At 41.2% G+C, this 14673-nt stretch overlaps 1 protein-coding gene across 1 annotated transcript in view; it reads left to right on the top strand.

Annotated features, from left to right (window-relative positions):
- The window catches only part of LOC309415049 (ankycorbin-like), a gene marked incomplete at both ends in the record, with an annotated part of 149040 nt that extends 138776 nt beyond the window's left edge, over positions 1–10264 (top strand). Inside the window, 10 exons of the mRNA XM_082012440.1 lie at positions 1513–1691; positions 2351–2379; positions 3335–3421; positions 4058–4144; positions 4834–4891; positions 5240–5358; positions 5844–7352; positions 8148–8297; positions 9863–9928; positions 10187–10264. Of these exons, the coding sequence (XP_081868566.1) occupies positions 1513–1691; positions 2351–2379; positions 3335–3421; positions 4058–4144; positions 4834–4891; positions 5240–5358; positions 5844–7352; positions 8148–8297; positions 9863–9928; positions 10187–10264 (2362 nt within the window). The remainder of the gene's footprint in view (positions 1–1512; positions 1692–2350; positions 2380–3334; positions 3422–4057; positions 4145–4833; positions 4892–5239; positions 5359–5843; positions 7353–8147; positions 8298–9862; positions 9929–10186) is intronic.
- Positions 10265–14673: the final 4409 nt, after the last annotated feature.

Here is a 14673-nt window from a genome sequence, read left to right as displayed (position 1 = left end):
TGAGTGCTTTATTTTTCTTCTGCCTTTCTATTTATAAGATACAAATACGGATCTGGACTATGCAGTAGGGCAGGATGTTCCTTGTGCATTGTTTCTCACACAGACACGATCACATTCACACGCCAGATGGCTTTCCTATCTGGTCTGTTTACATTCTTTCCTTGGACAGCGTTCCGCCCTTGCCTCTTATCCACTCCCTATGCACTTTGGGAACATCCTGCTATACTGGTCTTAGATCCGAGTTATTTATTACTCTTTGATCATCCAGCATGCAGGGACTTGTTGCCCTGCTGTTCCCACACTTCTCCAACGTGAGTCCTTCCCACAGGCTGCATCTCTTCACCAACTGCTCCAGCTTGGGTCCCTTCCACAGGGTGCAGTCCTTCAGGAACAGACTGCTCCAGTGTGGGTCCCCGTGGGGTCACAAGTCCTGCCAGCAAACCTGCTCCAATGTGAGCTCCTCTCTCCATGGGTCCACAGGTCCTGCCAGGAGCTTGCTCCAGCAAGGGCCTCCCACGGGGTCACAGCCTCATTCGGGCATCTACCTGCTCCGATGTGGGGTCCTCCACGGGCTGCAGATGGATATCCGCTCCACTGTTATCCTCCATTGGCTGCAGGGGGGCAGCCTGCCTCACCATGGTCTTCACCACAGGCTGCAGGGGAATCTCTGCTCTGGCACCTGGAGCACCTCCTGCCCCTCCTTCTTCACTGACCTTGGTGTCTGCAGAGTTGTTTCTCTCACATATTCTCACTCCTTTCTCTGGCTACAAATGCTGCGTGCCATTTTTTTTCCCCTCCTTAAATATGTTATCCCAGAGTCGCTGTTATCCCACTGTCACTGATTGGCTCGGCCTTGGCCAGTGGCGGGTCCATCTTGGAGCCGGCTGGCATTGGCTCTATCAGACACAGGGGAAGCTTCTAGAAACTTCTCACAGAAGCCATCCCTGTAGCTCCCCCGCTACCAAAACCTTGCCACGCAAACCCAGCATAACTAATAAGTTCTTCTGTATTAGTGAGGAACAGGTCCAGCAGTGCCTCGCCTCTGGCTGGACTCTCCATCACCTGTACTAGGAAGTTGTCCTCCATGCACTCCAGTAGTTTCCCGGACTGCTTGCAGTTCGCTGTGCTGCTTTTCCGGCAGATGTCTGGGCGGTTGAATTCCCCTATCAGGATCAGGGCCCGTGAGCGTAATGCTTCCTGCAGTTGAAGAAGGAACTCTTCATCAACCTCCTATTCTTGATTGGGTGGCCTGTAGTAGACATCAACCACAAAGTTTCCTTTGTTGAACCACCACTTTGCAGAAGGTCCAGCTGGGGAGCATGGGTAAGAGTGAGACAGGCAAGCAAGTGTTTGTAAGGAGAAACAACAGTTACATGTATGTGTCACTACACATGTTGATAAAATCTTGGACTTTATTGCACAATAACTGTCACACTTTTTTCCTGAAAAAATGAGCTGCTGCTTAAAGAGTACAATCTTGACACTTACTTACTCTGCATTTGTTTTGTCCAGAACTGCTTTGATGATGGCTTGTGAAGCTGGTAGCCTTAACATGGTGGAAGCCTTCCTTAGGAAAGGCGCAGATATCAGTTTAGTAGATGTCTTTGAACAGAATGCCCTGCATTACTCCAAGCTCTCTGAGAATACAGGGATCCGGAATCTCCTGTCATCAAAGTTATCTCAGGATGTGGGTATGTAAGAGATACCGATCTGTAGTTTGTCACTTGAATGTTTAGCAATGAACAAATTTGCTTCATAAGGTAGCCTGAAAATTTTCAAAAGCCACCTTCAAGATGGTCTGGCTGAGGCTTCCTAAAAGCAGGAAAATGTGGTCTTTGCCATAGATGGTAATATTTAGCATGGGATAAAGCACTGAGCAGGACAAAAAGAGGTATTTTGGAAAAAAAAAAAAGGTAAGCTGATGTAGCAGCATCGTGAAGTCTTGCATACAATTTGGAATAGATCCTCTTTTATTATGTGAAAAAGTGGAACATATAGCTCCTCAGTAGAGGAACTGGAGAAGGAACTAATGCAGAGGACTTTATGGTCAAACTAAGACAGATTTCTAAAGTAGGAAGCTAATGTGCAAGAATGGTGCGAGACTGTAGTAGAATAAGTATTGTCACAATCCTTCGAATTTTATCTCGATATGAAACACAAAAAGCAGCAGAGAAAGGATATGGTTCAAATGGAATTTGGAAATTAAAGTGTATTTTCCAGATTTCAGACAGGGAAAAAAAAATGAAACAAAGCGTTTATGGCATGGGAAGTAGAGCTGAGAGATGGGTTAGGAATGGCAAATAACTTCTTTGATAGATGTTCTTAATACTACTTCTTTTCTGCTTCACAGATGCAAAGTCGCCGACAAAAGCAAAGCAGGTATTTGCCCTTTTGGTTTTAAAAATACTCGGGCTATATAGGCTTGTAACTTAAGAAAAAACAGCAATTGACATGACTAGAAGCACTAGTAAAGGTCACTGTGAGATGCGCTGCCATCGACTACTCTGTAATGTGAAAGGTTTTTGTTGCTTATTTAAGAAATGTGTTTCAGGAACATCGCTTTTAGACTTAGCTTCTCTCTGTAATAGCAGCCAGCACCCTCAGTGATAAAAGGAAGGGAGGATGTGTGTGTATGCACACGTGTGCTGGGAAGATACTCCACTTTTCTCATGTGTAATGCAGGATCTTGGCTCTTGCACTCCTTATCTCTTCAAACTGTAGAGAAGATGATCTAGAAAGGTTCTCTGTTTCCAAAACACATAATTAAAAGTTATACCTGGCTACATCTTACTGGACACCCCCACCTGTGAGAATCTCAGCAGATTTAGGCAATTAAATAAGTTTTTTACATTTTTTTATTTAGTATCATGATATCTTGGAGTGCAAGTATCTTGTAGACCTGCTGGTGGCTGGAAAGTGGATGAGGGTGTAATGCATTGGTGGGTGGGTTTTTCAGGGAGCTCAGGCAGAAGCTGATGGAGAGGAAATATGGTAGCTGTTAAGAATTACATGACTGGACTATGTACGAATGGAAGTATTTAAGATCACTAGTGCTAAACCTATTGTCAGCTTCTGCTTTTTCACTAAATCTTGGTTTTTTTCACTGAAGCATGGATTACAAGGGGGCAGCTTCTCATTGTCAGACATGTTTAATATCTTTGTGTTAGTAGAGATGTAGTCTTTACATAGGAAAAAAAATGATAAGGCACTGCATGAGCTGCTAAAGTTGATATTAATGGGGGGGGATATATATATTTTTTTTTATAAAACAACTTGCTTGGACTATACTAACCAAACTAACAAACCTACCTTTTCTGGCTGGTGAAACTTTCAGCATGATCAAGGCTCTAAATTAAGTTCAGAAAGAAGTGGAACTCCAAAAAAACGCAAAGCCCCACCTCCCCCTATCAGTCCTATTCAGGTAAAGAAAACACCAATTTTTAGATGCTTTTAGGGGGTGAAAAGCATTTTGAGCATTACATGAATGATGTAGGCTGGATTTGCTCTGTCACTGTTATTTTATATGCCTGTCTTACTGTGAGTGCTTTTCCTGACATTAGGATGACACCATGAAAGCACATGTTGGTTAGGTTGACTAAAAAAATTGCTTGAAATATAGCATGATCTAAGATACAACTGTACAAATTTTTCTGTACAATTGCTTCTTCCATCTAAAGTTGAAGGTCTCCTAGCTTTGCTGACTTCCATAAGTAAATGATTATGTATATTTTAAATATACATATATATGTACACATTATTATATGCATATATACATATGAAAGTAAAATACTAAAAATAGATTTTATATAGTATCAAAATGCAGTTTAACAGTTAGATTTAATCTTAAACAGGAATGTTACCTGTATAGCAGCTATACTGCATGTGTAATACTGACTCAGAAGAGTACTGAATTATTAGATCTGCTCTTTGAAACTAACCTAGACTTGTGACTTAGTGCAGGGAAAAGTACTCTTTAGTGTGTGTGTATGGGCATGTGTTAGAGGTAGTTATATGTACACGTATGTATACATACATATTTATATAAAATCTTTTACCGATTAGTGATTTGTCCTCTCCACACTCGTCAGCTTCAACTCTCATGACTAGAAAAGGGCAGGTTTTCTTTGCTGACCAAGTGTGCAAGATATCAATGTTTTCTGTTCTTATTAAGCTTGGGGAAGGAAAGTACAATACCTTAATAATCTAGTTTGCTGACTGCAGAGTCTCCTGTGAATTAATTAGCTGAGTTTTAGGAACAAACAGGAATCCAAATCTGTTTCAATGTAATCTATAAAGCAAATGTGGATTACTTTAATATTTACTGAATATGTAAATAGAATTAGTCATAAATTAGTATTTGGGAATATGGTTATGAAAGTATTAATGCTGTGAGAGCTCATTACCTAATACCAGTGAAGTGCATGGCATTGTGCAGTGCAAAAAGTAGAGACCCTTTCACCAAATACATCAGGGAAATGGGTGCATGTGTTCTGTCTGATCTTCACCTTATGGTATTGAAGATTTTTTTTTTTAATACATCACAATATATTGCAATTATTTATCACAGGGGCTGCAGACTTCCAAACTATCTATGAGATAGTTGCCCATGTTTCATTAACATTTAATGAGAGCTGGGCAATGGAACTTGAATGCATTTAGCGGACTTTGAAATACTGGCCACATGCTACAATTAAACAAGACCCCAGAAATTAAAGAAACCCACTTTGCCAGGCTTTATCCAGCAAGATCTATACTGTCTATACTTCTCTTTGGTGAACTGTCCAACTTTACATCCACTTTCTGTGAAAGCATTTTCTTTTGGTGTCTCAGCAGGAAGAATTCAGCTACTTGCATCGAGATAATAAAGACAGACTGAGTGACAGCACAACAGGTATATAATAACACTTAATCCTTATTTTCATATTTGGTTAGGTGTTTTAGGTGGTGTGAAATGTTGAAATCTGGTCAGAAATCCTCTGTGCCTTTCCGCTTAGAATATGAGACACAATAAGTATTGGGAGTAATGTTTTGTAATTTCACTAGCGACTCCCCACCAAAACCTCCTGCTTCTATTGGGTGATCTAACACATTTTTTGGGAAACAGTTTCTAGGAACAGTCTGCTTGCTCACTACACTTAGTGGTCATGGGAACAAACTGTTTAATTTGAAAGGTTAGAATAACTAACTAGCTAACAGTTCAGCTTTTTGAAAGCTTTTGAATCTTTTTTTTTCTCCAAAGGTGCTGATAGTGTATTGGATGTGAGTTCTGAAGCTGACCAGCAAGATCTACTTCTGTTGATGCAAGCAAAAATTGCTTCTTTGACATTGCACAATAAGGAGCTACAGGACAAATTACAGGTGGCATATTTTTGTGCTGTTCTAGTGCTCTGTTAATCTGCTAGAGCAGAACAAAGAGCTGCTTACCATTTGAGAGAGATGTGCTGTGAAGATAATTTGACGAGCTTGTTGGTGGTAAGATCATGGAAACACTGCCCCAAAGGATTAAATCAGTGTCTTGATCTTCTCACTTTTCCCATAAATTACTGAATAACTTTGTTTATTATGATAACCACTTTCTAAAATATGTTAACAGTTGTGTTAGCAGAATTTTAATTTGCTTATAGAGATCAACCCAGACTTTCAGAGGAGCTTAGCACTTATTGCCTTCTCTCGCTGTAGATGATTAAATGGGAGCAGCTGGGTTTTGAATTTTTCTAAAAACTTTCTTCCATGGTGCTTTAATTGTCTGTCTCTGTAGGATGTGGCAAGATTTCTTCTATTCTAAAAAATATAATTATGTACTTGTTTTTATTGTGCAATTGTTTGGGTTTCTTTTTGCACAGGAAAGAACACCTGAAGAAGTTGATTCAACCGTAGAATCTTATCTTTCAACCCAAACAGAGTTTGATCAAACAGCAGATAGACAAAGTGAGTTCTCAGCTCAGGAGCTGAAGTCTACATTAAATGCCACTGAAATTCAAGAAAAGTTGGCAAGCCCCATTGAAGTAAAAATGAAGTACCTCCCGGAAGACTTAAAGGATGTGCAGAGGAAATTAGAGAATTCTGAAGCCAAAAGAAAGCACATAGAAGCTCAGGTCCAGTCTAGAGTCCCAGAAACAGATCATTTAAATAGCACAGACATTTCAGAAAATGGTTCTGATCTTAACCTGAAGTTCCAAGAAACTCAAAACAAGTATGAGGAAGCTATGAAAGAGGTTTTGAAGCTGGGTCTTTTTTCCTCTGAAAGTGAAGAAAACAGTTCTGAGCTGAGTAGGTTGAAGGTTACATGTGAAGAAGTTGAAATGCTTAAGCAAGAATTGAAGAGAGCATTGGAGGAAAGTGAAAGACAAAAAGAGAAAGCGAGAGCGCTACTGAAAAAGTTTGAAGAAAGAGAGCAGAATGTGGCAAGCAAATTGTCTGTGGAAGAGTGTGAGGAAATAAAGAATTCATATTGTTCAGTTATTGATAACATTAATCAAGAGAAAGCATTGTTGATTGAGAGGTACAAAGAAGGGCAAGAGGAAATTAAAAGGCTACAGGACAAGCTGACAAATCAGACACAGTTGGAATCTAGTGCTGAAGCTGGAGAAATGAAAGATGCAATGCACAGAATGATAGATGAGCTCAACAGACAACTTAGTGAATTGTCTCAGTTGTACAAAGAAGCACAAACAGAACTTGAAGACTATAGGAAGAGAAAAACTCTAGATGATATAGCTTTGGACTACATTCCTAGAGATGAACATGAAAAACTGATGCAGGTAACAAAGTCTTTGAAATACAAAGCAGAGAATGAGTTATCAGAAATGAAATCTCAGTACACAAAAGTATTAGATGAAGCAGAAGAACTAAAGCAACTGTTAGACACTCAGAAACAAAACTCTCTGCCAATTACTGAACACCATCAGGTGATGAATGCACTCAGAAATACTGTAAAGGAAATGGAGGAAGAAATAAATGAGCTCAAAGGACTGCTTACCAACAAGGAAAGCGAAGTAAGAAACTTACAGAAGGAATTACTGGAAGAAAAAGCTGCAATTAATGAAGCAATGGTACCCAAGGCTACATATGAAAAGCTCCAGTCATCATTAGAGGGTGAAGTTAGTGTTTTGTCATCCAAACTGAAGGATGTAATCAAAGAGAAGGAAAATGTGTCCTTAGATGCTATGCAACTGAGAAGTGGAGTTTTGCACTCGAAAGAAGAGAAAGAACGTATGCATACTCTGCTTGAAGCAAAGGAACGGGAGGTGACTGGTCTTCACCAAAAGTACCATCAAGCTCAAGATGATCTTCTTGAAATGAAAAGATATTCTGAGAGCTCATCAAAACTAGAAGAGGATAAAGATAAAAAGGTTAGTGATTCACTACAGTGGAGGGGATAGTACATGAGTTCACACTGCAAAACATGTTGGATAGTGCATGGGTGACCTAATAGACAATGTTGTGTCAAGTGTCACAGAGTGGAGTAACTTCTGAGTGCATATGCCCATCTAAAAATTCAGATATCAGTCAAAGAAGTTTTCAATATGTTTGACTTAAAAGTTGGTTTTCCTCCTCTGTGGAAATATGCATGATCTTTCAATTTACCTCTTTTAAGTTCTGCTTAGGTTGGGTTCACACTATTCAGACAACTGAAGTCAAAGAAGTGGGATTTACAGCAGGAAGAGATTCCAGAGGAGACCAGAAAACAAAATATCAGAAAGGAACAAAAATTCACTATTCTGAGTTTACTATATCATCTCAACCTCAACATGACTTGACTATTTTTACTCTGCAACTACCATATCTGTCACTACAAATTTCTTTATAAAAAGCTATGTATTTTGTTGGCTGTGAATAGCTGGCCTATGTTTGGTATGTTTCTGTCTTGTGTTCAGCAGCAGTGTCTGTAAAGGTAGTAAATGCAATCCTTGTTTGTAAATATTGCTGGCTTTCAGAACAAGGAATGCATTTTGAATTTACTCGACTAGGAGGGGGGACAGAGAAGCATTGTAACCCTTTGCTTACATGATGTCTCTGTCCATTGAGTTTACATTTTGGTTTTCCCCACTTCTTAAATTTAAGTCACAAATACCCCCAAGATGAGACCCACGAGTATACAGTATGCCTTGTAGCTTTTCATGAAAACCTATTTTTTGCCTCCCTAGATCAATGAAATGTCTAAGGAAGTTAGCAAATTAAAAGAAGCATTGAACAGCCTTTCTCAGCTTTCCTACTCAACCAGTGCCCCCAAAAGACAAAGCCAGCAGCTGGAGGCATTACAACAACAAGTGAAGCAGTTGCAAAACCAACTGACTGTAAGTGTGATAATTCATAAACTGACCATTATCCCCAGTTCTCTCTCCCAAGATGTTTGTGCCATTCTTGACCGTGCCTTATTTAAAATGGAGCACAGTCAATGAGTACAAGGAAAGGAATTTTCATCCAGAAATTCTATAATGGTCTGAAACATTTAGGAATCTGCAAGTCACAAATTGCTCCTCAGAAATAGTCTAACTAAAGAAAGCTCTTTTCCCCAATATATTTCCTCAGATCAATAGTGGAGCAAAGTTCCTGTACTTGTAGTGGAATGTAGTGTCCAGACCTGCTGCTGAGACCCTGATTTCTGAAAAATATGGACAGTGTGCAGTGGATTTGTGTATTTTCTCAGGAACATGTGGATTGATTCATCAGCTGAAGTCTTTTTGGTTTTTTTAAGCTGAAATAAGTTTGACTTCTTGGAAGAAAATAGTCACTGAAGGCATGAAGTTTCAAATCAAGCAAGTCCATGTGTTTATAGGGAGCACAGTTTATTCTCTTAAATTCTGAAGTGCTTAAAGATTTTTAAGATTGTACTTGTTTGTGCATGAAAGGTCTAGTCTTCTAAGCCAGGTTGAGCCATAATTGCTATTTCCAAGAGCTTGCATGTCCAAAAGAGCATTTTAATTCACTGCAGAGGGTGAAAAGAAGGTACTGTCCGCCAGAGGTCTTTGAGAGATCTGGAGTAACTCCGAAAAGAAAATTCCCAGACTTAATGGCTTACCTGGTGTTTGTTCTCCTACCCTCCCCAGCAGACAGACTGAAGAGTCAATATGTATATGAGCCAGAAAAATTCCCTTGCAGTGGGGAGAAATAAATAAGACTGCGTTCTGTCAGTGTAAAGGCCCATGGCTGTTTATTATCCCAGTCCACCAAGTCCAAAAGGAACCTTCATCTCCCATTGCTCAAGGACCAGCAAAGTAGTGTAAGGTGCAAAGATATGCAACACATTAAGAAAGTGTGTAGGATTTAAAACAGGACAGAAGCATTCTTTCCTTCTTGTAGGCTAACTTTCCTAACAGCTTCACATTTATTTGGAAAGATGGCTTCTGGGATGTGGCAGTCTGTGGTCATGAAAAAGGTGGTTGGCTTTCCTTGTTTGAATGTATAGTAATTAGCTGAGGATTTCATGGGTTAAGACCTTTGTAAGCATCTCTTCTTCCCTGGGAAGGCATTAGCTGACAGATGGGTCACTGACATCACGGAAGAGCTCAGTTGCAGTTAAGGGTTAATTTGTCAGAATATTGTTGCCTTTCCTCAACTCTGGTTGCTGAGAAGTAGAGTATGTGTTCATTCCACATCTTTGCAGCTCAGCGCTTCTTACAACTGGTGTCATCTCACCAGTTTTTTTTACTGGGATGGGTAGAATTATAGCATTTCTGTGGACTACGCTTCTGAGCAAATTATGTTTGGATGGCTAGTGGCACAGTACTGTCTGAGATGGTTTTCCATGCATGCATAAGACTATGGTTTGTAATTCCCCAGAGCTCCCTAAATCTAGGTGGAGAGTTCTGAATTCAACAGTTCTGAATGCTCCGTGACTTTCTGCTTAACTATTTTCTAGGAAACAAAGAAACAACATCAGGAAATTGTCTCAGTTTACAGGATGCATCTTCTCTATGCTGTGCAGGTATGGTTGCATATTGTCAGTTACAGAGTATTGGTATTTTAATGAAAGACGTTTCTTCTGTAGATCTAGTAAGAACTTTGCGTGTTTTATCTACGACATCCTACCCAAAAGGTATGACTGTTTAAGCACAAATTTAACACTGCTTCCTTTTGGGAAATGGATGTAATTACTATACCTCAAAAATAGTTTGTAAATCTTCTTAAGGAGTAGAGAGATGTTTGAATTGAATTATCTTTTCTTCTTTCTCCCCTTGTCTAGGGTCAAATGGATGAAGATGTCCAGAAAGTGCTTAAACAAATTTTATCAATGTGTAAAAGCCAATCACAGAAAAAGTAAAGAAAAAGGCCAAGGAAAACTCCCCATTTTTAATAATCCTGTTATCTAGATTTGCCTTAACATAAGATTTAAAAATGGCAATTTGCTGCTTTTGTGTTATTGTGCTATTTGTGAGGTGGATTTGTTTGTCTGTCTCTACCACTTCCCATGTGCATTTGTGTGTGCAGTAACTAACACATGCCTGCTTTTCATATCCAAAATGCAAGTATGTTCTTCAGACTTTTTACTTAGGCCACTCCATATCATGTTTACCCTGAAAGTACTTTCTGCTTTCCTCAAATAGAGGGAGGTTAATCTGGAGGAAAGCACTCATGTTGCCTGGGTAAAGGTGAAATTCTCCATAAGGTCTTCTGTACTGTTTATAAGCTGCATCTTGTTACTGGGGAGTAATTTAGTTGCTTGATGTTGTAGCACTCAGATTCCTGACATTTTGCCATATTCAGTCTTTGGCAGAGCAGAAGTTGTTGTCCCAAATATGGGTTCTTCCACCCGGTGTGCAGAGAGCTGAAAAACACACAGAGCTGAGATATTTGCTTTTATTCCAAATCTGTGCAGAGTTGGGTGCTAGGTGGTAGGCCCACAAAGCTAGCACACCTCAGTTAACACACAGAAAATATTTATACACTTTGAGCAACAGTTATCAGTATTTTTTAAAAGTTGACTCTGTTACCCTTGTTCCCATTGGCTCTCACAAGCCTCATCTCCACTTAAAGTCACAGCATCCTTCTTTTTTTCTAGGCATGCTCAGTGAGGAAGGGGCTTTTGTGAGGAGGGGGCTTTCCCCACACAGGGGCAGGTTTCTATTATGCATATTGTATGTTAATTATATGTTAATTAGGGTAGTTCACTGAAGGTTCATTAGTTGTGTTCCTTTTGTGGTTATCTTGTTCCTTCCCTCAAGGTTGCACCTTGTTAACTGCTCACAGAGACTAAACAATTCAGCTTCATTCCTTGCATGCCTTCAACAAAGTGAGCCTTGCAGCAGTGAGCAGAAGTAGATATTTATGGTAAACCAGAACATCAAACAGCTACACTTCTTCATGTAATATTTAAGATTAACACACCATAAGGTAGCTGTCCCTACCCATCCAATGCATTGGGTACACAAAAATCATACTTCATAGTTTCCTTGAACTGTCTGATAGCAGAACTAAACTATTTCAAAAAGCAAAATAATTATTTTATTGAAGTTCTGTACAAAGCAGTACAGAAAGGTCTGTATAAACAACTCTTTATGATAGGTTTAGCTATCTATGCAAGTGTTGGTCATGAAGCTCAGGAACAAAACCAGAAGAACATATACTTTAGACAAGGCATTCTAGTGAACACGGTATGTTTACAGTGAATGTCAATGCCTCATACTTCCTAACCTCACTTTTGTAAAGAACAAAAATATTCTTCAGTATATTTTTATTGGCCCTCTAATAATTATTTTTTTAACTAAAAATTTTTTTCTATATAATGTTTGCATTAAGCTTATTAAAAAATATTTTTAGGTAATCGTGCTTTAGAGAGTTTCTTTTTATACCCTCAAATATTCAGTAATAATGAAGCATAGTGAAGTGTTTTCAGTATGAAAAAGATCTGTATGGAATAATCGACCTGTCTGTGTGGTCCAGAGCAGTGATGTGTAAATTGCAATTCAGCCTGCTGTTTCAACAAATGTAGAAATGACAGGTAGAGAACAGCAAAAGGTGTCAAAAATTTGTGTTGTTTCTAGAGGCCAGGGGCATCAGTAAAGCCTTTATCAGCACTTCTAAATTTAAAATTCAAATAAAAATGCCTGATGTGGTATAGCATGAAACTATGGAAAAATGTTTCTAAGCACACACTGCACTTGAGCGTACAACCATTCTAACTAGCTTGCAGCTTCGATATGGTATTTGTTTTATTCCTGTTAGTGGATATGTCTCTAATAGAGAAATCTCCAGAGCTATATAATCTATTAAGTTTATATAGAGTCATAATATGACAAGAGTCAGCAGTGCCTCAGGCTGACTGGACTCCTAGTGCACTTAGATAATTCCTAACCCTGACAAAACTAAAATGGATTCTAAAAACAAAACCAAAAATCACAGCTTTGCATCAGTTAGTTAGACCTTGGTGTTACTTTTCTTGGGTGGTTTAATTAATGCCTGCTAATTGTGAACAGTATTTTATAGTTAGACGGTTTGTCCTGGTTTCAGCCAGGATAGAGCTGGTTTTCTTCACAGAAGCTAGTGTGAGACTGTGTTTTGGATTTGGGATGAGAAACTGTTGATAACGTGCTGATGTTGCACACCTGATCAACACGCGGCTTAGGGGCTGGTGCCGTCGTCAGAATTTTGGGTTTTTTGACCACGGGGCGGTTTACACGGCACCGGGCCTCCTCACAGCTGATGGAGTGCAACTGACGCCAAGGGGCAAAAGGATTCTTGCTCATGAGCTCGCAGGCCTCATTGAGAGGGCTTTAAACTAGATTTGGAGGGGGGAGGGGCTAAAACCGGGCTCACTAGAGTTGAACCTAGGGGTAGGTTCAACGTGCCAGAGTTGAAATCGATAGCCCAGCTCAGGTACATCTACACCAATGCACGCAGCATGGGCACCAAACAGGAGGAGCTGGAAGCCATTGTGCAGCGCGACAGCTATGACGTAGTTGCCATCACAGAAACATGGTGGGATGCTTCTCATGACTGGAGTGCTGCAATGGATGGCTATAAGCTCTTCCGAAGGGATAGGCAGGGAAGGAGAGGCGGTGGGGTGGCTCTGTATGTTAGGGAGGGTTTTGATTGCATAGAAATCAATGATTGTGAAGACCAAGTAGAGTGCTTGTGGGTAAGGATGAGGGGGAAGTCCAATGAGGCAGATATCCTGCTGGGAGTCTGTTACAGACCACCCAACCAGGATGAAGACACAGATGAGACATTCTATAAGCGACTGGCGGAGGTCTCGCATTCGCTGGCCTTTGTTCTTGTGGGGGACTTCAACCTACCGGACATCTGCTGGAAGTATAACACGGCAGAGAGGAAACAATCTGGGAGGTTCCTGGAGTGTGTGGAGGATAACTTCCTGACACAGCTGGTGAGTGAGCCCACCAGGGGAGGTGCCTTACTGGACCTGCTGTTTACAAACAGAGAAGGACTGGTGAGAGATGTGGTGGTCGGAGGCCGTCTTGGGCTTAGCGACCATGACATGATAGAATTCTCAGTTGTGAGCAAAGTAAGGACAGGGGTCAGCAAAACTGCTATCATGGACTTCCGGAGGGCAGACTTTGGCCTGTTCAGGTCAATGGTTGAGAGAGTCCCTTGGGAGACAGTCCTGAAGGACAAAGGGGTCCAGGAAGGCTGGACAGTCTTCAAGAAGGAAATCTTAAAGGCGCAGGAGCAGGCGGTCCCCATGTGCCGTAAGAAGAGCTGGCGGGGAAGGCGACCGGCCTGTCTGAACAGGGAGAATTTGCTGGGACTCAGGGAAAAGAGGAGAGTTTATCACCTCTGGAAGAAGGGCCAGGCAACTCACAAAGAGTACAAGGATCTCGTTAGGTCGAGCAGGGACAAAATTAGAAAGGCAAAAGCCCAGCTAGAACTCAGTCTGGCCACAGTCGTAAAGGATAATAAAAAATGGTTTTACAAATATATTAACAACAAAAAGAGAGGCAAGGAGAATCTCCATCCCCTACTGGATGTGGCGGGGAACGTTGTCTCCAAGGACGAGGACAAGGCTGAGGTACTTAATGCCTTCTTTGCCTCAGTCTTTAATAGCCAATCCAGGTATCCACAGGATATTCAGCCCCCTGAGCTGGAAGATGGGGATGGAGAGCACAATGTACTCCTCATAATCCAGGAGGAAGCAGTCAAGGACATGCTAAACCACCTGGACACCCACAAGTCTATGGGGCCTGATGGGATCCACCCGAGAGTACTGAGAGAGCTGGCGGAGGAGCTTGCCAAGCCACTCTCCATCATTTATCAGCAGTCCTGGTTAACAGGGGAGGTCCCAGAAGATTGGAGGCTTGCCAATGTGACGCCTGTCTACAAGAAAGGCCGGAAGGAGGATCCTGGGAACTACAGGCCTGTCAGCCTGACCTCCGTACCGGGGAAGATTATGGAGCGGTTGGTCTTGAGAGTGCTCACAGGGCATCTGCAGGACAACCAAGGGATCAGGCCCAGCCAGCATGGGTTCATGAAAGGCAGGTCCTGCTTGACCAACCTGATCTCCTTCTATGACCAGGTGACTCGCCTAGTGGATGAGGGAACGACTGTGGACGTTGTCTACCTGGACTTTAGTAAAGCCTTTGACAGCGTCTCCCACAGCATTCTCCTGGAGAAACTGACGGCTCGTGGCTTAGACAGGTTTACTCTTCGCTGGGTGAGGAACTGGCTGGATGGCCGAGCCCAGAGAGTTGTGGTGAACGGCGTTAAATCCGGCTGGTG

This window comes from Phaethon aethereus (assembly GCF_964289735.1).
Source record: "Phaethon aethereus genome assembly, chromosome: W".
In the NCBI taxonomy this organism is placed as follows: Eukaryota; Metazoa; Chordata; class Aves; order Phaethontiformes; family Phaethontidae; genus Phaethon; species Phaethon aethereus.
The sequence above is the reverse complement of the archived record's forward strand: the minus strand, read 5'-3'. Positions and strand labels throughout refer to the sequence as shown.